Source organism: Abrus precatorius, unplaced genomic scaffold, assembly GCF_003935025.1.
Source record: "Abrus precatorius isolate BTA unplaced genomic scaffold, Abrus_2018 Scaffold5, whole genome shotgun sequence".
NCBI lineage: Eukaryota > Viridiplantae > Streptophyta > Magnoliopsida > Fabales > Fabaceae > Abrus > Abrus precatorius.
In genome coordinates, this window is record NW_020874395.1 from 4,445,643 (window position 1) to 4,472,519 (window position 26,877).

At 29.0% G+C, this 26,877-nt stretch overlaps 3 protein-coding genes and 1 pseudogene across 6 annotated transcripts; 2 read left to right on the forward strand and 2 right to left on the reverse strand.

The window, feature by feature from the left end:
- The first annotated feature begins 882 nt into the window (after positions 1–882).
- Positions 883–5,262, forward strand: LOC113866532 (annotated as a pseudogene).
- On the reverse strand, positions 4,943–12,447 carry LOC113867352. Of its 4 annotated transcripts, none has more exons than XM_027502624.1 (11): positions 12,234–12,406; positions 10,853–11,045; positions 10,655–10,740; positions 10,264–10,348; positions 9,685–9,763; positions 9,403–9,533; positions 9,217–9,303; positions 8,971–9,083; positions 8,665–8,795; positions 7,579–7,692; positions 4,943–5,375 (listed from the first exon to the last, which is right to left on the reverse strand). In XM_027502624.1, the coding sequence occupies exons 1-10, from the start codon at positions 12,287–12,289 to the stop codon at positions 7,580–7,582; spliced, it is 1,074 nt and encodes a 357-aa protein (XP_027358425.1). In that variant the 5' UTR covers positions 12,290–12,406; the 3' UTR covers positions 4,943–5,375; position 7,579. The 4 variants fall into 4 exon arrangements, with proteins under 4 accessions (XP_027358425.1, XP_027358426.1, XP_027358423.1 ...); XM_027502625.1 differs by having other exon boundaries at positions 4,956–5,375; positions 7,552–7,692; positions 12,234–12,447; XM_027502622.1 differs by having other exon boundaries at positions 5,040–5,370; positions 7,576–7,692; positions 12,234–12,387.
- Positions 12,448–14,157: 1,710 nt separating this feature from the next.
- LOC113867497 (40S ribosomal protein S7-like) lies at positions 14,158–15,820 on the forward strand. Its single transcript, XM_027502862.1, has 6 exons — positions 14,158–14,196; positions 14,705–14,789; positions 14,883–14,956; positions 15,039–15,162; positions 15,290–15,472; positions 15,562–15,820. The coding sequence occupies exons 2-6, from the start codon at positions 14,715–14,717 to the stop codon at positions 15,679–15,681; spliced, it is 576 nt and encodes a 191-aa protein (XP_027358663.1). The 5' UTR covers positions 14,158–14,196; positions 14,705–14,714; the 3' UTR covers positions 15,682–15,820.
- Positions 15,821–18,357: 2,537 nt separating this feature from the next.
- Positions 18,358–23,822, reverse strand: LOC113866533 (mannose-6-phosphate isomerase 1-like). The gene is made up of 5 exons (XM_027501361.1): positions 23,523–23,822; positions 22,303–22,470; positions 20,422–20,631; positions 19,380–19,646; positions 18,358–18,681 (listed from the first exon to the last, which is right to left on the reverse strand). Exons 1-5 carry the CDS (start codon positions 23,820–23,822, stop codon positions 18,358–18,360), a joined length of 1,269 nt encoding a protein of 422 aa, XP_027357162.1.
- Positions 23,823–26,877: the final 3,055 nt, after the last annotated feature.

Consider the following 26,877-nt stretch of genomic DNA (forward strand, 5'->3'; position numbering starts at 1 on the left):
AAAGAAGATGATGAAAGTGGAGCCGAAGACGTATGTTGTTGAATTAAAAATAAATGTTACTTTATTACACCCTTTTTTATATATATATATTTTTAATTTATTAATTAAAATTTATTAAAGATTATATGAGTCTTATTTTTTTTTTTAATTTAATTATGCTTCTTTATATTTTGTAATATAATAAATTTTAGTCAAAATAACTGTAAATGTTTCTGTGAGAAAAATTTATTAAATTCTAAAATATGAAAATTTTTAAAAAATTAGGAGAATATGAAAAATAAAATAAAATGATCCTTCAAAAATTTTTATAATTTTTTGAAAATTTTTCAATAGTAAGTTTTAGTATTTTAAAGATTTTTAGAACATTTATATCTGTATTATTAACAATTTTTTAGTTCTCTGTAATTTTTTTAAAAATCTCATTCGGTATATATTATTATTAAATATCACATAAAAATAAAAAATATATCACAGCGTATTATTCTAACACTCCTCTTAATTTAAATGATATTTAATTATTTTTTTTAAATAAAGTTTCAAGTTTGAGTTTTATATATGTATGAAAAATATTTATTAGAAAATTTTATTCTAGCATGCTGTGATTATTTTTGCTCAAATAAAATTCTCTCTTGTAAAAGAGTATGATTTAGACGTAATAAAATAAAATATTGTCCTGTTGTTTAGCAAACTTTTTGGTGCTACGTGCCCTGTCTTCCATACAACTCTTAACACTTTCCAATTAGTGGACACTTACCCTTTTTTCTTCTTCTTTTGGGTCTGTCTTTCTACCTTGTTTCTAAGTGGAAAGTCTTGTCACCGTTATCTTATGTGCATTATATATATTTATGAAGTCGTCATTGTTGATGAAAAATTCAGTGTCCCAGTTATTTTTGCTTCAATCATGGCTTTTACTTCTTTCTTTTGTCATTCTCCATTAGCATTGAAGGTATAGTTCCCAGTGTTTAATATCCTCTCAGTTCTTTTATTGTCATCTCCAATTTTTTTTTTCTATTTTTATCTTGGAAGTTTTGAACTTGAGTGAATGTGACTTTACTAAAATTGATATTTGTGTACCTTTTGATTTTTGAGATAGATCTAAAATTGATATTTGTGCACCTTTTGATTTTTGAGATAGATCTTTGTCGTTCTATGGAGTTATATATGCTAGGGGGCATGTTGGTATGTTATACTAACAAGGAGTTATATATGGCAAAAAGTTTGCACTTTGTATCACCAAACCTATAAACTCATGCAATTGTGTTGCACACATAAGCATGCATTTTTTTAAACTGCTTGGCACTTTGTTCATTTGATCATTGCATCATGATCTGTTATTTTGAAGTGATTAGAAGTTCAATTATAATGTAAGATGAAGATCAATCATGGAGTTTATTTATTCTGATGTTTTGAATGTGTGTATTTTTGGGTTCAAGAAGGTTGCTTACAATTGAAGGTTCTATTTCTTATAGATTGATCACTTGGGGCAGACTATAAAGCCTTATGGTAGAATTGGAAAGGGGCAAAAGTTTCCTTTCCCTATCCGAAGTAATGGTGCTGAGCCTGAGCTTTGTAACCAGAGTCAACTTAATCAGAGATGTAGAGTCAACTTAGTCAGAGATTGGAGTTTCATAGGAGGATCAAGAGTTGTTGTGAAACCAGAAGTTATGCGAATGGTTCCTTATCAAAAAGCTGGTCATGTATATGCCTCATGTAATCCTTTTTTGTGCCATATTTGCTATTTTGAAACTCACTTTTATGATACCAAGATTCAAATGTCTGATGCTGATCCAAACTATTTCAGCACTCTAATAAAGTTACATTTTTCGACCTTTGGTTTTGCACAAAGATGATGTTGTTACATGTCACCTAGTTTTATAGAGTAGAGGCTGGAGGTTCTGCTATAGGTCTCTCCGCTTTAAAATCACTTTCATGTACGAAAGTACCATTGATGCAAGTTATTGCTACCTTATTGTTTAATTGATATGATTTACCATTCAGTAGAACAAACAATTCTTGTAAGGAGTTTCTGGGACTAGTATTGGATACTTAGATTCACTATCAATGTTAAGCTCTTTCACTGTCATCAACCATATCATTGAATGATTTTGACTTTTCAAGTAGTTCTATACTCAAAACTCATCTTAGAAGTGTGAAAGTGTGATTAACTGGTAGTGTAAATATCTTGCACACACAATGGATCAAAATTAAATCCAAGATGAAAACTATCTTGGAAGGTATATAAGAAACCAAGTTGCATTGTGGACAATCCTTACATTATTCTTATGAGTTCCTTCAGTGTAATTCGTGTCTTGAATCTGCCAGGATGGAATTCTTATTTTGTCATCTTTTCATTTTCCTCCCATCAGGCACCATGGAATTGACTAGAGTCAAATCTCCTACTATCATTTTGGTTGGATGTGTAATATATTACCTTTAACTGTTGGGATTATCTATTTTGATGCAAAACATAATGCAAGTTCTTGTGTTTATAGCAAAGGGTGCTGTGCTGTTCAACTATCATAATCTCTTTTCATCTAATTTATACTCTTCGTGTTAACCTCACTGAACATTCTTTCCTTGTGGATAACCAGTAGCGACTACATAAGTTCCTTATATTCATTTTTCTACCTTCAAGTTGCAGGCTTGTCAGGATCACAACTTGCTAGCAGCGCCTTTACGCTGGGAACTACGGCAGTTCTTCCATTTTACACACTTATGGTTCTAGCTCCAAAATCTGAGCTAGTATGTTTGTCTATATTTGGAAAAGATCTTAACTGACAATATTACAATACCTTTTTCACATGTATAGATAACATACATAAAAATATTTGTCACATGCTAATATGGATGTATGCTGATGCATTTTCCTTAAATGCAAAATTGCAGACTAAAAAGTCTATGGAAAGTAGTGTACCTTATGTAGTGCTTGGCATTCTGTATGCATATTTATTGTACCTTTCTTGGAACCCTGAGACTGTTGGATTGATTTTCGCAAATGAATACTTGCTACCAGAGGTGTGTATTCATCAATAAAGTAAAGTTTCCCTTTGCACAACAATTATATATATTACTGTGCTATCTTCTTTTATCCTTTGTGCAGCTGACTAGTATAGGAAAAATGTTCTCTAGAGAGATGACTTTAGCCTCAGCATGGATTCACCTTTTGGTTATTGATCTCTTTGCTGCAAGGTTTGCTCAGTTTTTCTTCACTCCCCTTCCTTGTTTTTCTTCACTGTTTTCTCATTTTCAGTTAATCTTATAACATTTTTGTGTGTATAATGCAGGCATGTTTTTCTAGATGGACTAGAGAATCAGATTGAGACTCGGCATTCAATTTCACTTTGCTTGTTCTTTTGCCCCATTGGGATTCTCTCTCATGTCATCACCAAAACAATGACTAAAACCACAAGAAAAAACAAGCATGGCTTGTAGGATCCACCTGCTTTCATTCCCACAGAACCAAAATAGAATTTTCATTTGAAGTTTAAGAATTTCAGAAATTCACGTCTGAGTTAAAGTTACTTATAGTTGTCATTGGAATTTTTTTTTCTCAAAGAGAACATTATATTATAAATAATTTGTGACTGAATGTTTTGACTCTTTTTCCTTAAGTTGCATAGCAATAATTTTCAACCAACCTTTGATAACTAGACATGTTTTTGTTAATTGGCAGCACCAGAATCCTCAAGGACATTCCTAGCATGTTTGGTTTTGCGTTGGATTTACGTTTGCAAGTTTTTTTAACGTGTTTTCGAATACATGCTATATATATCTAGATACCATGATGCATATAACCATGTGATCAAAATAAATCATCTAAGCTTATTTTGTCTCCAAAATTTTGCTCAGACCAGTTGTTAAGCCATATTAGCATCGCAAACTGTATTTTGAAATGGGAATGAGCTTACCACTAGGTTGAAAATTAAGTGTTTTTTTGTTCAAACTAAATATATAAAAACATGACAATTAAGGTTGGCTCAAATAGTAGAATTGTGTCTTTCCTTACTATTCTTTTGTCATATGAAAAAATGAAAAGATTTTTGGAAAATCCCATTGTGTTTTTTCGTATTCAAGTATTTTGGTAGTTTGAAATGAGAAAAGGTTTACCATGTTGGAAATAATTGTGATGTGCTCATAGAATCGCTGTAAAATGTGGCTGGATAAACAATTAAAAAGGCCACATATCTAGTATATGGCAAAATGTACCTTAACCCGTAACACACAAAATACCTTTCAAGCATAATAAAGGTGGTGTATCCAAAGGCATAAGTTAAAAATAAATCATGTGCTTAAACTTTTTTCGTAAGTTCCCTCATCTAATTCCACTATAACCTGATATGCATAAATTGATTCTAACCTAAAAAAGTTATTTTCATTTGACCTCCTTTTTAGTTTATTTTCCTATAAATATTTATTGAAAAAACTACCAAAACCGATTCTTACTGGTGCTAATTATGGTGAAACTCTCGGCCAAAATGATTAAAGTTCGATTAAGGGCTTCTGTCATCATATCTATTGCTTAACTATAGGGCAGTGTTAGGCGTTGAGTTGGCACGATGAATGGATAGTAGCATGCTAGTTAAACACCAGTTCTCTAACTACTGTCTACTGAATGAATGTGATAATTCCTTGGTCTACACTGAATACTGGGTCAAGCTCAGGTGTGTGAGAGAGAAAAAGTTTACTCACTGTTAGTGAGAAATAAATATAATAACTAGCTTGCAAATTAGAGTGATAATTTAAGGTTATACATCGAAGGAGACCCATCTTGGGTTGTGTTTATTTTGTTCGGTGACCGTATTCATTTTTGTTTGGTGACCATACTAATATATATGGCAGTTTGCTGGCAGCACAAGTGGAAGTATACACTTCCAGCCTGGTCCATCTCAAAAAAAGGGGGAGGGAAAGAGAGAGGGGGGGGGGGGGGGTATGCAAAGAATAACCAAACAGTTTGGCATATTCAATAATTTCATTAAATGTGTAGTCATATGGGAGGTTCAATTACAACAAGAATCAAAGAACTACTACCAGGAGCCCTAATAATGATTTTTTTTTCTTGTGACAGAAAATTTCTCCCAAACTACACAATGAACTGCCAGACTAACAATGATCTTGTAGGAAGTAAAATATTGAACTTTGTAGATTAAAAGTGCACTTCAACCTCCCAAAAAGATCAGATCAATCATCAAGAATCTGGTGGATAACAATCTAGATGCTGGAACTTCTCAGAAGTGGAGGATAACACATCTTCACAGTGGGTAACAGCTTGTCAGTAACTAGTGCACAAAATGAAATTGCCAGTGACAAAGTGCAACTCAAGACATAGCAAGAGGTTTATGGGTCCACAGAATCCATCCTATGTGTTCTCACACAGCCTGAAAAAATGAACACAAACAAACAAAATTCTCCTTCAGATAAAAACAACCAGCATTATTAAGATTATTCACTTCATCTCCCCACTCTCAAGTTAAAGATGGACAGTAAACTGTTCAAATTATTATTTATCATTTATTAATCCTATACAAAGCTTTCAATATCTTTCCTTCTCTTTTATGTCACCAAAATTGCACTAGAGCTGTTTCCAAAATTCTCAGAATATAAAGGTTACATTATCCACAACTACCATGTCTTGATAAAAGTATAGTTAATTTCAAGTCATGCAGGTTTGTTATTGAGCTAAGCAACAATGTTTGCCAAGGTTACGGGAAAACAAGTGATTGCATCTACTTACCCTACAAGAATATTAGAGGCAAAAAGATAGTGTTGACGACGTTTAAATTCCAATAGTTAGTACTACAAGGGAACATAATAAACCTTTTTGCAAGCCCCTGATGAAATAAAACTAATTGTGATCCTGAACAACAACTACCATTATAAGTGTGTTTCATCTATGCAATGTTTTCTAATTTTCATTTTCCTGGACATGTTTTTCATCACAATTTTTAACATATTAAGGAATATGCTCAGTTTGTATATGAAGAATCCATTTCATACCACATTTGCGCAACTTGTTCCTTCAACACTTCCAACATGGCAATTCATTAGCAATAAATTGTGAATTCAATCTAGGAAAAGTTTTAACCTCGTTTCAAATTGATTAGCAAACCAACCACAATGTGACAGAATTCTCCATATCCCACATTATTCAGTGGGTATAAAGCAGCCCTAAATCGTCAAAGCAAACTATCTCCACATCAACTAATAATATTGACACTGAATAATTACTAGCCAAGGAAGAAAGTAAACTATCTCCACATCAACTATTGCAATTGCGATGGGAAGTTAAATAATAATACCTCTGGTCCTATTTATAAAAAACAACCATCAATATTTTCTTAGTCTTAATTAATAAGAAAGAGATCTATTTTCAAATGCATTAATTTCTGAATTACTTTTATATCCTTATTGATTGTGAGATTTGTGTTACTGAGGTACTCACCTTTTACTCATATAAGTGGACACATTCATTCATTTAATATGTAAAACATCAATTAATACTATGGGTATTTTTGGAATAGAGTATAAATTTATGACATGTAACTACTTTTTATTTGTTTTAGTGAATTAGGTATTTGTTTCTTATAGATACGACCGGAGGTAGTAACATTTTTGGGCTAATTATCAAAAGCTGGTTTTGTTTGCTGTCATTTTTCCCTTAAAAGAAGCAATACACTATGATGGAGAGAAGAAACTAGAAATATGGGGATCATCCATTCCCCAAAACGAAAAGGGAAAAATAAAAGAAAAAAGGAAACATCATGGGAAGCAGCTCAATCTCACAGTATATCTTTTAGAGAAACCTCTTTTAAAAGACAATAGAAGCTAATCACCTAATCTTATCTAAATCAACCGTTGTGCCTAAGAAACCTACTTAAGAACACGAGCACTAGTATTACACCCTTCGATGAAATGCACCACATAACAGCACGGATTGCATGTTATGACCAAAATTTAGTAACTGTCAAACCAGCAAAAAAGTTTAGTGCACACCCAGCATTCGCTGTAAAGGATTAATAATGAATTCTATATAAATAAAACACAGCTAAAACAGATGAGATTCTTATCACTAGATATCTTAAGCTCATGTGCAGGCTTCTTATAAGAAAGCATACCTATCATTCTCCCTCTCCCACAATAACAATTTCCCATCTGTGTGCAATTATTTATAATTGCAAATCGATCCAAAAAGGTGCATATTTGTTGTGCTCTTTCACATTTTAATATTGCTTTGTAATTTATACCTCTATACTATATGTTTTAAAATGTTTGTATATTATTGCTTACAATGAATATTCAATGGACATTGCAAAACCTGGCAATCAGTCTCGCCATATGTGAGAATCACAAGGCAGTAGTATAAGGCAGCAGTACAATATTGATACTCATCCTAAAAATATTGCTGAAAAGTGCAATTAGATCTCGACACCTATAAATTGAACTAAGCAGAAGTACAGGATAGAAAGGAATAGATACCCACACACTCGCATTGAATAAACAATTGGCAATAAATTCACATTTCATACAAACAAGTTGAGAATAAAATACCCATACTTCAAGTTGGTAATGAAATGCACATACTTCAAGTAGGTAGTGGTGACATCTGGATTTGATCGTCAAATTCTCCATTTGATAAATCTGAATTTCGGATAGAATCTTTTCTATTGCGCTCCAATGAAGTTGCTTCATATATACCTACATAATTCCGTTATATTGAGCATTTAAGATTAATTACTAAAGGAGAAAAAAAAACAAGAAAGCCTTGATTCAGTATCTTTGGTGTCTCCAAAATACAAATTAAATTCTGAGATAGGAAATTGTAGTTAATGGAAGTTACTTAAAATTTTTTAGACTATTTAAAAATCAAGTTCTTGCAGAAAAGAAAAGGCAATAAGTAACTAGTGAAGTTCAAGAATTAAAAATGCATTGCTTCAAGATAAACTAAGTTTAAAACAGATTCTTTTCTTCTCCAGAAAATGAATTCTGTTAGAAAAATCCAGGTGACGAAACCACATATATAGACTGTAGAAAGCCAACTATTATACTTTCTTTTATATGACTTCACTCTTTTCTTTTTGAATGAACAACTTTCTAGGAAAAGCATTTTGTGAAAACTGGCATGTACTAAATTTGTCATTAAATTTTAGTTTCCGTAGAAAAAAAAAGTTATTAAAGAGAGACAGAATAAGTACAATGAAGGAATGGATAAGGTATCCTCTAAAACAAGAATAAACAAACTGAAGAAAATAGAAAGAGAAAACCTAAGAATGCAGCAGGGCTGCTGGACCTATCTGCAAGTCAGAGATTGAAACACTCTTAAAACAGTCATGGACGGCATATCAAAGAGTGGTCAAAACTCAAAAACAGAGTTAGGTCATATATGTGTTATTAGCACTTTGCATCATCAAGGAGTTTTACTAGTAAAAGTGAGAGAACTAGAAACAAAAAACTATAAATTACATCATACTATTTAATGAATTTGATAACTAGATAGTGTACTTAAGTAGTTGTTTTTAACATATTTGCCACTAATTGAATTGAAAACCTAATGAAAAAAATTGGAAAGGAAGGACAATGAATTAACAGAAACTTCAGTTCTACAAACAATCCATGAAAAATAAAATTTAAAAAGAATATTCAGTATTCAAATATAACTACTAAACATACCAAAACCCAATATTAAGCAGCAAATCATGAAGCCCGTAAGAGAAAAATCCATCTTGTACACAATCTCCATTACAATGATGCAGGCACCAGCTACGGCTAAATGCCTTGGTGAGGAGAAAACCATGTGCAATCTACAACAAAAAATAAAAGTATGATTTTCAGTAGTTTCACAACCACAATTAGTTTATAGTCACAATATACAACCTTGTCCAATAATCTAAAGAGCACAAGCAACTCAATTGCTAAAATGCATAAGCATGTTCGTGTTACTAAGCCATTACATATGGCAAGATTATTGTAGCATACCTCTCCTCTGCAATACTGTCAGCATAGAATATCACAATATTCCCAAAGAGAATAGTGCTAAAGAATGCCCAAGCAGAGAATGGCAACTTTCCATTGCTGTCAGAAGGTGATCCCTGAAGGACCAAAAATGTCAAACGTTGACCAAGCTAAAACCAGAAAACAATATAAGAGGAATTCCATATAGACAAACGTTACCCTGATATAGAGTTATAGTCATTAAAAAGAAAATAGCATTACAGAACTCACTATGATCATGTCCCACATGGCAATAGGAAACATAAAACACGTTGCAGAAGCAATAGTTAAAGCATGGAGTCGCCTTTTAAGTTGATTCTGAAAACATAAAACATGGAAAGATAGACATTAGGATACACACAAAGCACCTCACACCAAAAAGAAAGTACTAATGGCAAATTACAAGAATGCTACCACCTTGATTGAAATGCGCCTAGCAAGCACTCTCCTGAGAGCTGATAAGATACCAGCAAAAATAGGAACTAACATTTGCTTCATGCCCAAAACTGGTTCTGTCTGAGCCTCAGAATTATCTCTATCTTCCCATGGTAAATTCTGGTTAAGTTTACAACCTTACAGAAAAGATGAAGGATGAAAGACTTGACAAACAAGAAAAGGACTAATGGGGCAAAAGATGTTTTAGCAGTAAATTTAGTCAACTTAAGGGAAAAAAAAATAACACGGTCTGAATGAGGATATAGAAAGGAGAATATGTTGCTGTGGCCCATCCTTCAGATAGCAAGTATAAAGAAGCCAACATGGCAATTAGACCACCTATCTGGTTCAAAATAAGAAAGTATCCATCAAATTAGAGAAGATCCTAAAATCATATTACGATCATACCAAAACAGCAAGCAAGGCACATTGCATCATTTCATATATCATATATAACCTGGACATAAATTTAGTTGTTCATCATTTTATAAAAAGAGAAGGTTTTAATAATTTTATACATTTTTTATAGAACTTGTTTTTCTTCTGCTAGTGAGATAAGGCTTGGTTGTTGCATCAGAGAGAAAGGAGGAAAGTACAACTAGGGCGGGATAGCAAATGCTCCAACGCAGGCTAAGACTAGATACAACTAGAAACATGAAAAAACTCAAGAATCCATATAACTGTATGTCTGGAAGAGCTTGAATAGAGGGGAAAGAAAAATGAAATCTTCATTGGGCATGGCAAAACAATTCAAGTAGGATGGGTATTTAATTCAATTCAAGCACATGGTTCCATGGCATCATTTATATATATTTAACAAACATGAATATCTGAAAGGTTTACCTTTTTCCATATATGGCTTCTCCTACCGTATAACACAGCAGACAGAACTCCAAGGACAGCACCAGAATACTCACCCAATATTGCTCTAAATTAATAAGAAAAACAATAAATGCATTAAGTTTATGCACCAATAGGAAAAAAATTCTCATTCAAATCAAAGCACCACTCAATACATCAATCCTAAAATGATCAGAAATGGCTATATAATGGTGGTGGATAACATCAATGATTCAATTGAACCTTGAAAATTAGTTATCTAGATCTACATGAGTACATGACATGAGCATCAGCCACGATGCCACATAACTTGAAGCCATTTAAATATTAAGACTAAGCACTTGACATGTTAAAGCTATCAACTGAAACTTTTTCCAAGGATACAAAAACCAACCTAACTGGTCCACATGATTTCAGTCCCTTTCCCCACAAGACCAGATATAGTGCCGTTATACAACCATTTATTATAGAAGGCACAACCTGAAAAAAACAATTGGGGTTACTAAGGCATGTGCATGTCATGATAACTTTTACATTGAATTTGATGCTACTACCTTAGCATTTCACTGCAGAAAATACAATTTAAATTTACCTGTGTATTAGAAAGTGGCCTGCCCTTCCAAGGCTTTTGCAAAACCAAAAATAGAATGGATGCTGGGGCCAGGCAGGCAAAAAGAAAAAGAACAACTGAAGCTCCTGTCTGGGATAAGTAGCGGTACATGGAGTATATTGACCATATCCTCATGAAATTGGCAACAATATGAATTATCTGCAAGGGTGTATGTCTACAAAGGGAAAAATATAATCAGCACTATAAGAATAAAAAAAAAAAAAAAAAACCTTCAATTACACAAACCTCTTCTACAAAACTCTCAGAATATAGGCAATCAATCACTAATCAATACTGTACAAAAGAACATGAAAAAGCTGACAAATTCTTAATGTATGACCACTAAAGCCATAATGCTGCAGCATGTGAACACTATAACCATACATGTTGTCAAAACCAACTATCCCAAATGTTTAACCTCTAGGGTGAAAACACATGAATAGTTTTATATTACATCTCTAATATGTCCCTCACACAAGAGGCCAAACCTTTGGGCTTGAAGCGCAACTAATGCATAGGCCCATTGTTAGAATCCAATTGCAAGGTATGAGACTTGAGTCCTACATGGGAAATATGGGATTCTAATAAGGGGTTTATAAGGCCTAGGGCTTTCCAACTAAAACAGCTAGGTTTTGTGGTATGATTCTCTCAAAGTTTTTTTCTTATCACTTGGTCTCAGAGACTTCTATCATATCTCCAGCTGCAAACAAGCAGCGCAAGTGCTAACGCTGGCATTGCGATGTTTGCCCGAGACTAGTAACAGTAACCAGCCAACCCGTGTAGGCACTGCCGCACTGGGGCGTTGGAGTGTGATAGGATTTTAGGATTCAATTGCTGAAATTCAACTTTTTATTAGAATAACAGAAAGAGCAAGCATTGAACTCTAGACCACTTGGTCAAAAGGCTCTAACAGCATGTCACGAATCAATTATCCCAAAAGATTATGACAACATGCAAATGATTATATATTACATCTCTAGCATACATGCCACTGGGTTGAACTTAAAATATTGCAACGGTTAGTATTGCCCTTACATTAACTTAAAATTTTCCCTCTAAACAAATAAATACTAAACATCAGAGTAAGTATTGCTTAGAATAATAATCCAAAAAGTGAACCAGTAGCTGCAACCCAGTTCTTAAAATAACTAAAACATTACGATTACACCTTCAAGGAAACAGAAAAAGCATTGGTACAGTCCCAATGGAAACAGGAAATAAACAGCTTAATAAATATACAAAATTAAACCGTTGGTTCAAAGATCTTCTAAAAAATTTCCCTTAATTTGAAACATGGCCCTAAAATTAGGCATACCTAGAATTATTTATGACTAAAATATTCGAGAAAAAGAATTGAGATTACCTCAAGTGATGAGGTGGAGAGGCTCGATCCTCTGAGACTCGGTTCGGAGCCATCATTGTGAGAAGCACCTGGAAAAGAGTGAAGAGTGTGAAGATTCAAATCGAAGTAAGCGAAGCTCACATGGCTGGTTTCTTCGTGTTCACGGTCAGGGTCCTGAGTTTCCTTGCTTCCTCCAGTTTCAGTTCTTTGCCTTTCGGGCTCATAGCTATGGGCCCAATGAAAAAATTGGGCCCACGACAAAAAAAAACCATCAATTTCTTTTATAATTCAATGAAAAATAACTAAACCATGATGTAAAACCGTTTTTACTTCAACTAGTATGGCAACTGTACAAATATTTTATTTTATAAGAAATATGCATATAATTTAATAATTAAAAAATAAAATTTATATTTTACAAATAATTATATATATATTAAATTTATTTTAAATAATTTATTTTTTGAAAAATTTGACTTGACTCTGCTATTATGAATAATATGCATTAAATGATGAAGATTCAATAAAATTAAATTATTTAAAATGATATTTTTATCATGAAAAAAATAAAATAAATATCAATAATCAACATATATTAATAATCATAAATTTAAAGAATAAGACTTTTAAAAGTAAACTTAAAATTCAAAAAATAGAAACATAAATTAACATTATTTTTATAAATATAAAATAGGTATTTATGAAAAATATAAAAATTTATTAGCCGTAATAATGAAAATCCAAGCAATTATTTTTAAAAAAAATAAAACGAAATTAATAAATATGTAGATAAAAAAATTTGTTACACCATAAGAAAGTAATTTATTTATAATTTTGTTAAATTTAATCTTAAGAAGTACACATGAGAAATTAAAGTAGCTTGATTAATGATCTATTTTTCAAATAATAGAGTCTCATTTACAATATTGATTGTCATGCTTTTTTTTTTTTGTAAATATTACTATATTTAATTTTCTATTTTTAGTTTTATTTCTCCTAAATTTTAAATTTCAAAATTCATTATTTCTCTTATTATTTGTATTTAACCATGTTGACTAATGATTGTTCTAAGTCAATATGTGATTAGTAAGTGCTAATATTAAATATTTTAAACATATTTCAATTATATGAAGATAAAAATAAAAAATAGATTACTAAAATTAAATTTGACATTTATATAGACAAAAAATATATTGTAATAATCTATATACACTAAAATTAATGTAAGTATATATATATATATATGTGTGTGTATGAGATGTATTTGATAGGAATGTTTTTTTTTTATGATAATAGTAAAATGGAAAGTATAATTATCATATTTTATTAAAAAATTACGTGATCATTTAGGAAGTCACTCATGTTTGTATTAGAAAAAAAATTTATAAAGACATATTAATTTTTTATAATAGATTGTTAATATAAAGAGATTTAACCCTTCTTAAAGTGAATAGATATATAAAGTGAAAAGGTGAGGATTTATATATTTAAAATAGACTCTAAAATAGCTAGTTAACCAATCCAATATGATGCAGAAGAGAAAAAGTATCTTTTAGTTGGAGATATAAAGTTTCTTATACACATTTATAACATTTTTAGAATTTATCATATGTTCAGAGAAGTTAGCTTATGTGCTTATTTATTCAAATAAGGATGTATATGATATACAATTTTCCAGAATAATTAGATAATTTGTTTGCTTTGTTTTGGGCTTTTAAGCCCTCTATTGTATGTGGCAAAAAAAATTATTTTTATAATTTATTCTTAAAAATTATAATTTCACAATTTTATTTTATTTTTTGAAAAAATTACAGAGAGTAGACTTAACATTACGCGCTACCGTCCAAAATTAGGGCAACATGAACCCTAATCGTTATTCGTTATCCTTATAAAAACCCCGTATGCGCCTCCTCTCTCTCTCTCTCTCTCTCTCTCTCTCTCTCTGGCTGAAGCAGAAGCAGAAGGGTTACACACTCTCCATTTGGTATTAACCTACGACTCTTACTTCAATTTCCCCTCGCTTAACATTGTTGTGCATTTGCTTCTGAATTTCACCAACAATTATGATGCAACCCCCATTTGCCTAATTCTCTATATTGTTTAGTTTTCCTTTCCTTAATCGTCCCAATATCCCTTCAAAATGTTTCTTTCTTTTTCTTTAAATTTGATTTTTTTTATTTGAATTGATTTCAGTTAACTATTTTTTATTCAAATTAAGAACCTGAACATTTTTCTTACATCATTCTTCGAATAATGTGATATATAATGGGAACTAATATCAGTCGAGATTAATACAATATGTATGATTTTTTAAAAGTTGTATATTGTTCAATTTTTAGATTTGATCATGTTGATATCTTGCATGTTAGCTTGGGAAGTGAGAATTAACAAAAAAAAAAAAGAGGGAATTGGGAGGTGGGAGGTGGGAAACTGTATGACTTTGATTCTTATTTTTATAAGGTTATGATAGTGGCTGTTATCTCATGAAACAGATTGATCAAAATGTACACTTCGAGGAAGAAAATTCACAAGGATAAGGATGCTGAGCCTACTGAATTTGAGGAGACAGTAGCACAGGTTATTGTCTTTTCTGTTTCTTGAGGATAAATCTTTTTCATGAATTGAAGACTATCCTTTTTATTGAAACTCTGTAATTTGATGGCTGTGCAGTACTTGTTTGACTTAGAGAATACCAACCAGGATCTGAAAAGTGACTTGAAAGATCTCTATATTAATCAAGCAATGTAAGGATGTTGTAAAGAATCAAATGATGCATGTTTGGTCATAGAAACTTTTCTATTCCTGATGGCAACTTATTTCATGCAGTCAAATGGATGTGGCTGGGAATCGCAAGGCTGTAGTCATCTACGTGCCTTACAGATTGAGGAAGGCGTTCCGCAAGATTCATCTTCGACTTGTCAGAGAATTGGAGAAGAAGTTTAGTGGGAAGGTTGTATTTTACTGGAAAGCAACTTGATACGAAATTAATTGGTCTCTAGCTTTCTTTTTTTTACTCTAATACCCAAAATTTCGTGGATCACCAAATTGTGTTAACTGAAGATTGTGCCAAATGACAGGATGTTGTCTTGGTTGCCACAAGAAGGATCTTGCGGCCACCAAAGAAAGGCTCTGCTGTTCAGCGTCCCCGAACCCGCACTTTGACTGCTGTCCATGATGCCATGCTGGAGGATGTTGTGCATCCTGCAGAGATTGTTGGTAAACGGGTCAGATATCGAATTGATGGGTCAAAAATCATCAAGGTAACTGCTTGTGAATGTGATGTTAGTTCAAATATTTTTCCCCCCAATAACTTATAAATTGTTTCTTTTTGACAATGTATCAATTTAAGGTTTTCTTGGACCCTAAGGAGCGCAATAACACCGAGTACAAGCTGGAGACTTTTTCTGGAGTTTACAGGAAGCTTACTGGAAAGGATGTAGTATTTGAGTATCCTATGACAGAAGCCTGAATGCTTCTTGGTTAAATGGAGTATTTTTTTCATGCAGATTTGTCTGTTAGAATTACATATTTTGTTTAACAATATCCAAAATTTTGACTTCTGGAATTTTGTTTGATGCTTCTTCACCTTGATGACATTAAAATTATTACAAGAGTATTTTCTGTGGCTATAGAAAGCATTTAGAGTGTACTTTACGCGGGCTTGAGCTTAAATTGGATTCTATTGGGTTAATATTGAACCATGGCTCTGTTTGCTGCACTACCTTTGTGTTGTCCACTAAATGTGTTTATTTTAAAGTTGGAGAATCAACACTTTCCAATAAAAAAACGTTTGAAAACATGTGGTTCAAATTAATTTGGACACACATCTTTATTACTTTCAAGTTTCAATAGTCAAACCCATTTTTGGAAATAATTCTATGTCTTCCTGCGACATATTTCTTACAAATTTTTCTACCTAGTAAATGAAGAAAGAATTGAATATTTTTTATATATTAAATTTATTTACAATGTTAATTGGTTCTTATTTTATAGAGTATTAGGAGGATTAGTTAGAATATATAATAGGTGGATATATTAACTCAAATTTCTCTAGCAATAATTCTTGTTATAATTACTCTATTTAATAACTTTTTTATGAATATTAAATTTTGTCAATTCAATCATGAATTAAAAGTTTATTTAAATAGGTCAAATTTATAAAAAAAAAATCAAATAAATGAAAAATGAATACTTCATTGAATAACTTTTTGATGTCTAATATACATTTTTTTAAATACAAATAAATATTAATTATAAAATTATATATTTATAAATATTTAATTTTTCTAAAATTTTATCTATATCGTTAACAATAATATATAATCTTACTTAAAATTGGATTAATGAAATTTAATGTTTATAAAAAAAATATGAAGTAGGTTAGCTCTTGTTTAGAGTTACTCTGTAGTAACATGATCTTTATTCTACATCATTAATAAATTTTTTTTATTTGTAAAATGGTCCTTTGTTTAATAACTTGTAGTTTTGTCAACAATTGTAGTTTTTGTGAGTGATATGATGAAATTAATTTTGTGATTGCCATTGTAAAAAACAATTACGATTCAATCTAATGCAAATTGTAAAAAATTTAAACTGAAAAATTAAAAACCGAATTAATTAAAAATTGAACAAACCAGAAATTGCAAAAATCAATTTTTTTTTATTAAATTGGATTAGATTTGAATCGCATTTTTAAAATCAATCTAATTCAAATTGATATATATATATATATATATATATATATATATATATATATAATTTTGTTTATAAAATTAACATCTTACTCATACTCTTAAGACTGTATATTAATTAATAAAATTATAATACTTAACTGTTTTTCATGATTTTATTCTTAAATTTATACCACATTATTATTTCTTAGAAACACATTTTATTATTTTCATGATTATTTAAGTATATTTTATATAAACAATATCTTTATTTTAAAATTAGTGAAGATAAAATGATAAAATAATTTATTTATTTTTATAATAAATTAAATAAAAATCGTATATTATCCAATCCAATCCAAACTCTTTAATTAGATCGGATTAAATTAATTTCTTGTTTCAAATATCGAAATACACTTATGATGAATAGGAAAAAGACAGGTATAGTAGCAAATACACAGTGCAAGCTATTCCCTCGTAAAAAAACTACTAATCCTTATTTTTCAAACACCCAAATGAAACAATTAGCGATCCAAACACAGCCTTGCTTCTCCTTGCACTGTTACAAACATAACTCCTCCTGCATCCCAAATAACTAATGTCGAGCTCCATAGAAAATCTGCATTGCAAACCTCACCATCAAGTGTTCTTGATAGAATTACTGTTGTTTAAATCGAGAATGTTGATAAAAGATATTTTTAAGTATGTGTTTGATACATATTAAAGAACTACACAAGGAGAATAATGTAGTAGAACTACTTGTGTCATAATACATTTTTTTCGTTCTTCTATTGTTTGAATTTGTGATTCATGAGATTTGATAGATATATATATATATATATATAAGTATTGGACAAAACAACATAAATTGTACTGGAAACTAGTAGTAATAATGATAACCTGAAAATTGTAGTTTTGATGATAGAAATGGTTACGATAATTATTATAATAGTGGTGGCAGTAAAATGATAACAAAAGTAAAAATTTCACTTTAAAAAATGATGAAATTTTGAATAGTGAAAAATAATTTGAATATTTTTATTGTAGTAATAACTGTAGAATAAACTATTATTCTTTAATTTATTGAGTAGTTTTTTTTAATGATTTATTCACTTTTTTTTTATTGTTTCATGGTCACTCTTAAACAGAGAATAATATTTTTTGTCCTATTTAACTTTCCTTTTCTTGCCAATCAAAGGTCCTTGGATGTGTGATTGTAAATAAAACTTATGCAAGATACTATCCAAATAATATTAATTATGAGGATATTTTGTCAATGCAACATGCAACTGAAATTTTTTTCACAGCAAAAGCAACAAAATATAACTTCTATTAAAAACCATAGTTTGTGGTGCCCAGTTGATTTTACTGAAATTTGCCAAACATGTTAGAACTATCAACGCTCGCTTGGATCTAAAATTGCCAAACACATAATTACTAAATTGGCTCTTAAAAAGCACATAATTAGAATTACCTTAGGAAGCTTGGAAGAATCTGCTGTTAACCCCTGTCCTATACAAATGCAACTCAGATGCAAATGTACTATTAACAGTAATCTCAGTGTTGGCTGCCACAAAGAGAACATTCCCTTCAATGATTGGATATCTTTTTGGTGATTCTGTATTCATCATTCCTTCCCCTTGTGTGACCAAATAGATGGAAGGACCTGGAACTGCTGGGAACACTGCTTTTGCCCCTTGAGGAAGAACACACCAATCAATCTCAAATTCCTCAAATGGTGGAATGTATCTATTTACATATGGATTTATAGGAACTCCATGCAGAATCTCAGGAGAACCCTGCAAGAGTAAACAAATATATGAAATTTGAAATCATATAAAAAAAATGATATCAAGTATGTAGTCTTGGTTATTCACACCACTAGTTCTATTATTATTAGAACATAAAAAAATTTAATATCTATGCAATTATCTTTATCCCTTATTCTTTTTATTTTATTTGTATACATGTTTTTTAAAAGTATATCTCAAAATTAGAAGGACAACTTTTTGTTGCCCTATTTTGATGTTCATAAAACATTTTCCTTCGTGCCACAATTTTCCCCTTCAAAAACAATCATAGCAGAATTGGTGAAAACATTTGTCTTTCACCTCTTTACAAAGTTTATTTATTATAATCAAGTACTTCTAGCTGTATTGTTCTATTTGCAAAACTATATTGAAATTTTGTACCCTACTCTATTCTATCCATTGTTAAAAGGAGAAAGAAAGAAATTTAACCACAGAAACATGCATTTTACAGTAAATTTTTAATTTATTCCCTATAATTTTTTTTATTTCTTATATTTTATAAAATTGTTAGTTTTAGTCTCTCTCGTTGATATATCTTAATGTAAAAGCAATGTATTAAACAAAATTTTACTTGTGATAATATTTGAATTAGTCATGTAATCATTTGATAACAATATGGACTAAATCATGTTTAAAATAAAGAGATTAAAATAAAAAAAATAACAGACATTTGATTTATCATTTACCTGTTTGTATGTGAGCATTGAACAAAGAGTTTGTACATCTCTTTGTTTAGGAGTGAGGCCAGCTCTCACAACATTATCCGAAGTTGCCATGCATTCAATGCAGTCACCACAAATATATGCATGTGGTTCATTTGCACAAAGGAACAAGGCTTCACCTGGAGTGAGTCTTACATGGTTAAGAAAGAAAGCTGCTATGACACCAACATCAAATGGATACTGTTTTTCCAACCGCAGTACCAATTGCTCCTTATCTGTTAACTCCCTTAACTAATGATGCAGAATGAGGATATTATAGAATTTATTAATCACATTGTCAACACTTATATGTTAACATAAGATAAAAAGACACTACATGAATTATTATTTCATAGCAACTCGAAGAGATTAATGCATCTGAATTCTGAAATATGATCCCAGTTTCATATTAAACTTGCTACAATATGCTATATGTAGCAAACAATTTGAAAAAAATAGAGGCAACAGAAGAATGAGATAAGAAAATAATGTAAAGTAAGTAGTATTTATAGCTGTTGACCAGAATTATTATAAGACAAAAAATACTACACATTGTTAGTCCAATTAAAAAGGAGTATAGTTTATTTCCCTTTAGCAATAGTTGGGTTTCAATCTTATGATTGGATAAAATAGGCATTGGAGAGTTTATCTCCTTAAATAAGTTCACTAGATTATAACTAATGTAACATTGTAGCTTCCATATGTCGAGGATCTTAGACATAAAAAACGACTATACCCGCATATTTTTTAAGACTGATCCCTCATAAAAAGATGTCATATATATATTTGGACAACATTTGTTTCATATATATAGAAATAATATATATAATATTCAAATAATTCAGGGCGAGAAAAGGAGCAAAACTTAAACAAATTAAAGTATTCTGCTAACTGGTTGTATTATTTTAAAAAATCAATAAATAATTTTGTTATTCAGAATCATGCTAAAAATTACATTAAAAAACACAAAAAGAGTGCATTGTTATACTTTTCAAACATAACATAAAGCAACAAGTTATCAACCAACCTGACTTTCCTTTTGCAGACGACTTCTCAATCTGTTTACTGCACCAATTACTCTCTCCTTACTTGCTGAGATGAGATCAGTGAATAGAGTCTGCAAAAGAGGTTTAACCTTCTCTTCACCACCCTGATCAGTGATTTGTAACATCAAGTTAACATTTTCAGCACCAACAAGTTCCATAACCTCAGGAATTGTAAGCACCACCTTGAGCTCCTGAATAAAATCATTACAAATTGTTAACTTGCTAATAACAGTTTATTAAAAATTAAGTATCACCTCCTTCCAAAAGTTAGCTCATAAGAACAGAATTATTCAAACCTTATAAATAATATTCGGGTCACATTATTAATTAATGTGAGACATTTTAACATAGTAAAAATATATTTGTCTCATGTCCTTTTCTTATACTTCATTTTCACTCTTTGCAAAGTGCCAAATATCCAAATGCATTGAGAGAAGAGAGCGCGGAAAAGCTTTTTTCTGTGAGTATAAAGATGAGTGAGGGAAAGCCTTGGCACATTTAGTGTGTAAAATTTGTAAAATTGAACATATGTAGATCTATAACAACAAAATTAAACAAACTCCAAGGCTATATTTGAAATTTGGGATTAACTCATTCTTAAAAATAATTTAACAAAAAAATATTATCTAAGTTGAAGAAGTATTTCAGTCATTTTTCTAATTGGCCTAGGATATTTTAAATTATTTTGTATAGCTAATTTTTTCTGATTCAAACTTTAATAAAATTAATAATAAGAAAGAATAATTTAAAAAATTAACAAAAAGTAAGTATTACAATAATATAACATAATTTCCTCAATGCTTATCTTTATCTCAACACACGATGAGAATACTTGTAACACCAAACTAATTGGTTTCAGACTTTTATTTTGTTTTTTACTTTAATTATTATACATCTTCATTTTATTCTTATTTTTATTTCAATTATAAATCATCACTTTATTTTTATTTTATTTTTAAATAAGTAAAAAATAATATTTCTATAATTTAAAAAAAAACTCTAAATCAAACATCCCTTAAAGATGAATGCTGAAAAGGGTCACGTGAAATAGTTAAGATCCATCATTTATCATAAAAAGGCATCAAGCTTCGATTTTAAGAACTGTTAAAAAAAACAAAATATAAGTATACTTTTTCATATGTTATTGGTATTCTTTATTAATAAAAATTAGAACTTTGTTTAAGTAATATGTGATTATATTAAATAAAATTCTTATTATAATTAATAAATAATTCCAATAATCATACTTTTAAAAAAATTAGCCATTAAAAAAAAAACACTATGTATGTTTATTTATTACACAAATGGTTATTATTCTTTCTTTTTATTTGAAGTTCTTACTTTACTTCTTAATTGTTTGGTCAGCCATCAAGGTTGCATTTACTTGTTGGACCCATTAACAGAAAGTAAGTCAAAACAAAATGTTTCAGTCACATAAAATATTATGGAATTGTGCCCAACAAGTGGATAGTTCTTTTCCAATCACCTAAATTGCTTAAATACCAAACTAATTAAAAGTTAATAGAAAAAAGTTTGAACACCAAACACAATGAAGACTTTAAATTAGAAAGACAACACAAAGTTTCTTTGGAAAAAAATTGAAGACTTGTATACAAGTTAATAAAAAGTATAAATTCCTTAATAAAGAAGAGTTATTTTTACATCACACATTTACACTGCAGAAAAATAAACATAAATTTCATTTGTGTACTCTTTTCATTGTATTATTTTATTTTCAAACAATAATGAAAGAAAAAAGCACTCTGAGACCCAATCTTTTCTTAATTATTTTTTCCCAAAATAAAACAGTGCAAGCAATGGTGAAAAGAAATATAAACAAAAAATTCAACAACATAGAGTACCTTAAGAGTGACAAAGCCGCATAAAGCCTCAAATTGTGTGACAGCAAGAGCCATCTCGGGTTTGTGATTGCCATCTTTATAAACATTTGGGTGCAGTTTATGCAAGGCTTTGGCCAGCTTTTTATCAGGGTGAGCTTGTATAGACAAGGCCTTGTCCACTGATAGCACCTTAATACAATAAATAAATAAATAAATTGAATAATTAAAAAAAATCACAAAACTCAATCTAGAGTCTTGAGTATATTTGCTTGAGAGATCAACTACCATGTACCAACTATCTCAAAAAACAAATTTTAAGTATCATTTGGTAGCAAACTAATTAAGTGCATTTTTAGTCCAACTATTTTTTAACAAAATAATTGTTTATTTCTCTTGGGATTTTAAGGAAATTTTTAAACAATAAGGAATTATTTATCTATAATTAAACTAACAAAATTTGTTATAAATCTTCAAGAGAGAAAATTATAAAATACCAATCTAGCAAAGGACTAGAGATAATATATTTTCATTGGCTGAAGCACAAATTTAATGATAGAATCTGCAAAACACTGATACATAGATAATTCAAATGTTTGAGAGATTGATTGAGTGACTAAAATATTTAACAAACCAATAAAATGATCCATATAACTTTAAAAAATTAACTTCAAATATTCTTTTAAAAAAAACAAAGGTGATAAGAATTTCAACTTTAAATCATTAAATCACTTTGTCATAGAAATTACAATACCATGTCATGAATATCATCGCTAAAACTTAAATGTTATAAAACTTCAAAAGACAAACATTTTTTATATTATATTTCTAACTCCTGCAAGCACCAAAAGTTGAATGAGTAATAATACACGTATAATAATTTTTTATAGAAGTTGAACAACTCATTTTGTTTCTTTGTATCTCCTTTACATTACCTATGTTTTTTTTTTCTCACTTCTCTCCTTTCCTTTCTATCTATCTCTTAACTTATAAAAAAAATTATAATTTTTTATAAGAGTATCATTACTCAAACCAAATAGTGTTGATATCATAATATTATAAATATACACTTAAATTAAGTCTTTAAGGACTGAAATTAATTTGATCACATCATTCATCTTATTATATATGAGTGCTCTCTCTTCTCATTATATCTTTCTATTAAATTGTAAAACATTGGTAAAACTTTTTGAGTAAGAGAATGATGAATCAAACCACAATATGATGATATCATAGTATCATACCTTAAACAAGAAAGGGAGATCAACCCCCCACTTCTGAAGGACCTTTTGTCCAAGCAAGTTAGGATTCTCCAGAAGCCAAGACTTAAGAGTAACTCTTTGTTCTGAGCCATCCAAGACAAGGAATGAGGGTGCAGACACATGTGTTCCCATCCAAAACTCAGCATAAGGCTCATCTTCATCAACCATATGAGACCCACAATTCAATGCATAGAGTCTTGCAACGAGGGACTCATGGCACGGTCGACCCCATTCATAGTTCTTCACGGTGCAATGCAACCTTTGAAGCTTGTTGGAGTTCATTGTTTTCATGGCAAATGCAAGGGTGAGAGTGTGTTGTGAGAGAGAGGGTTGAGTTGAGTTGTGTTATGGGAAGGTGGGTTTGTGGTCATTGGTTTTCTTTGCTGGATTTTAAAGAGTTTATTATGTGCATGGTATCAACATGTTTGTCTTGGTTTTCAACTTTCTAGAGAATATAGCAACTTCTTTGTCTTGGTTTATGCTCCAATCTTTTCTTCACTTTCTCCGAAACTTTGAAATTTCCTAGACATCCATGGAACGGTTTGTACTTTGAATAATACTACGTCAAGAATGCTCAAAATACATTTATTTAACATACTGTCATTTATATTTATGTGATTTATTTTATCATTTTTTTAATAAGTCAAATAATTTTTAAAACTATGACTAATTATAATGTAAGTATTTTGACTTTGTCACATTAACTTTTTTTTTTTGTCCTTTTTGTAAAAAGATGTGTTTAATTTGTTAAGACTAATAAAAAAGAGTTCTACATTATAAATTTATACTTTATTCTAAAAATATCTAAAATATTAAATTATTAAATTGATATAATATATTAAATGAATGAATGTATTTAAGTAATAGGTGAGTATTTTATTGACAAATTTTACAATAAATACGGATATAAAAAGAAAAATTATCATAATAAATAAGATCAAATGTTGTATTAATTGTATTATATACTAGTCTATTACAATTTTTCTAATGTTGTGCTAAGAGTATATGTTAAAAAACATTAAAAATATCTTATTAAATTGTTTAAATTACCGTAAAAAATATGCATTTACTCTTTTTTATGATTTTAAAATAATAACTTTTTAATTAAAAATTTATAATTTTAATTTTGTTTGTAACACGTGTTTCTAGACATACATTAGAAAAATTACACACACTTATATATATATATATATATATAATTACATTAAACATGAAGAATAAATCTTTATAATCATAAATAAAATAAAATAAATATTAAGTATTATATTTCATACATTTTTCAAACGTATGCTTTGCTTTACGGTACATGGTAAAAAATTAATAACTAATATATTTTTATTAAAATTTGTAGTATTTAATAATATAACGTGATTATTACTAAAAACTTACTATACATAGATTTTTATAATATACCCTTTAAGTACACTTTCAAAAGGTTGTATTTCATACAATCAAAAAGTTATAACTCAAACTTGTTGCCAACCTCTCATTTCATAGCCACTTATCACATCATCGCCAACCTCTCATTTCGTAGCCACTCTTATGAAAAAATAAAACAAAATTAGTAACTAATTTTAAACATTAACAAGTGAAATAATTAATAATAATTTAAAATATAAAAAATAATTGATATTTCATATTGTCAGAGTTACCAACTCAAACTTATCACATCATTACATCAATCTCTCATTTAATGACCACTGTTATGAAAAAGATAAAAAAAGGTTCAGTAACTAATTTTAAACATAAATGAATGAAGTAATTAATAATGTTTCAATATATAAAAAGAATATCAATCATACATTAAATATAAAAAGTGAAATACTATATCAAAATTTATATAATTATATTAAATATAAAAAGTAAACTTTTTAACTTATAATTTAATTCAATATTATCTTAAGTCACAGGGTCATGTTGCAACTCCAACCTGATTATCTTTCATCTCACCAATCTTTTGTTCAATAACTAGATAAAATACAAAAAATTTAATCAATCAAATTTGAAGACTAAAAAATAAAATAATTAATAGAAGAGTTTTGTTAACCTCAATTCTTAAAATTGAATTTAAATATTTATAAAATAATTTTTTAATAAAAAAATACATATTTATTGTATTAAATTTATAAAAATTTAATAATTATTTTTTAAATAAAATTTTATTATTATTTATTTATTTTTTATTTTTTAGACTAAAGTTTACAAACTCTATTTTAAAGTAAGACTTTTTATTCTATATAATATTGTAAATGATAAAAAATTATAATAGTAAATTTTTATAAAAAAAATATAGAATTCAATATTATTTAAATGTATTGATAGTATTAAATGTTACAAGTGAATAGGAGTATCAGTACACTGACCCGTTTGGATCCACCCTTAACTCATCTAAAAGTAAGTGAGGACTGACTGGTCTATTTTAAAAAATAAACAATTTAATATTTTAGTTATGTATAAAAAAATAACATGATATATATTTTTGAAGTATATAAAAATATAAATTATTTAATTACATTCTTATCATTATTTTTAACAAAAATTGATATAAATAACCAAGATATATATAAATACAATATTTATATCGTGAAAAATTACATTTTATATAAAATTATAGTTATATAAAAATTACATTATATATATATAATATTGTTGAATTATATATGTATGTATATTGGCTGAATTTAATAATAAATGCTATGTTTAAGTAATATAGTATATATTTCAATTATAATTACTATTTTTAATATATTTATCAACTATATGAGTTTTTATATAAATAAATTTTGATAAAAATTTGTTACTAAAACAAAAATATATTTAATAAATATAATATATAAAAATTATATTTAAGCATAGTATAAAATAGAAAAATAAAATAAATATATAATATAAATTGATATGTGTATATATATATATATATAAATACTATTATGATTTTAAAATTAAAAGATATTTATTAACATTTAAAAGTTTTATGTTAAGCATATTATGACCCAGAAAATTTAAAATAAAAATTTATATAATATATATAATAATTTAATATTAATTTTAAATTTTACACATATTTAAATATGTAATAATTTTTATAAAGAGTATAAAACTCTATAATTATTATATAATTGATTCACATTTATCTTTTCAAAATCTTTAGGTTATATAAACTTAAATTTAAAAGAATAAGAAACAAAACTTTTTAATTTTAATATTAGAATCAGAGATTCAGAATTCAAGTAGATTGAAAAAATAAAAAATGTAATTTATAAAACAATTCCTATATATGACTTAAAAGAGAAGAAAAAGACAAAACAGAGATCACAGGGAAAGTGAGGGAAAAAAA

Excerpts from the sequence above, each read along its gene's own strand:
- LOC113866533 (XM_027501361.1), bottom strand. The coding sequence starts at position 23,822 with ATGAACTCCAACAAGCTTCAAAGGTTGCATTGCACCGTGAAGAACTAT. Across the intron at positions 20,632-22,302 it reads GCGGCTTTGTCACTCTTAAG|GAGCTCAAGGTGGTGCTTAC; the intron begins GTACTCTATGTT and ends GATTTTATTCAG. Across the intron at positions 18,682-19,379 it reads CAATGCTCACATACAAACAG|GGTTCTCCTGAGATTCTGCA; the intron begins GTAAATGATAAA and ends TTACTCTTGCAG.
- LOC113867352 (XM_027502624.1), bottom strand. The coding sequence starts at position 12,289 with ATGATGGCTCCGAACCGAGTCTCAGAGGATCGAGCCTCTCCACCTCAT. Across the intron at positions 11,046-12,233 it reads TCTCCACCTCATCACTTGAG|ACATACACCCTTGCAGATAA; the intron begins GTAATCTCAATT and ends TTCCCTTTGTAG. Across the intron at positions 9,084-9,216 it reads CCATGTGGGACATGATCATA|GGATCACCTTCTGACAGCAA; the intron begins GTGAGTTCTGTA and ends TTGGTCCTTCAG.
- LOC113867497 (XM_027502862.1), top strand. The coding sequence starts at position 14,715 with ATGTACACTTCGAGGAAGAAAATTCACAAGGATAAGGATGCTGAGCCT. Across the intron at positions 14,790-14,882 it reads TTGAGGAGACAGTAGCACAG|TACTTGTTTGACTTAGAGAA; the intron begins GTTATTGTCTTT and ends ATGGCTGTGCAG. Across the intron at positions 15,473-15,561 it reads ATGGGTCAAAAATCATCAAG|GTTTTCTTGGACCCTAAGGA; the intron begins GTAACTGCTTGT and ends TATCAATTTAAG.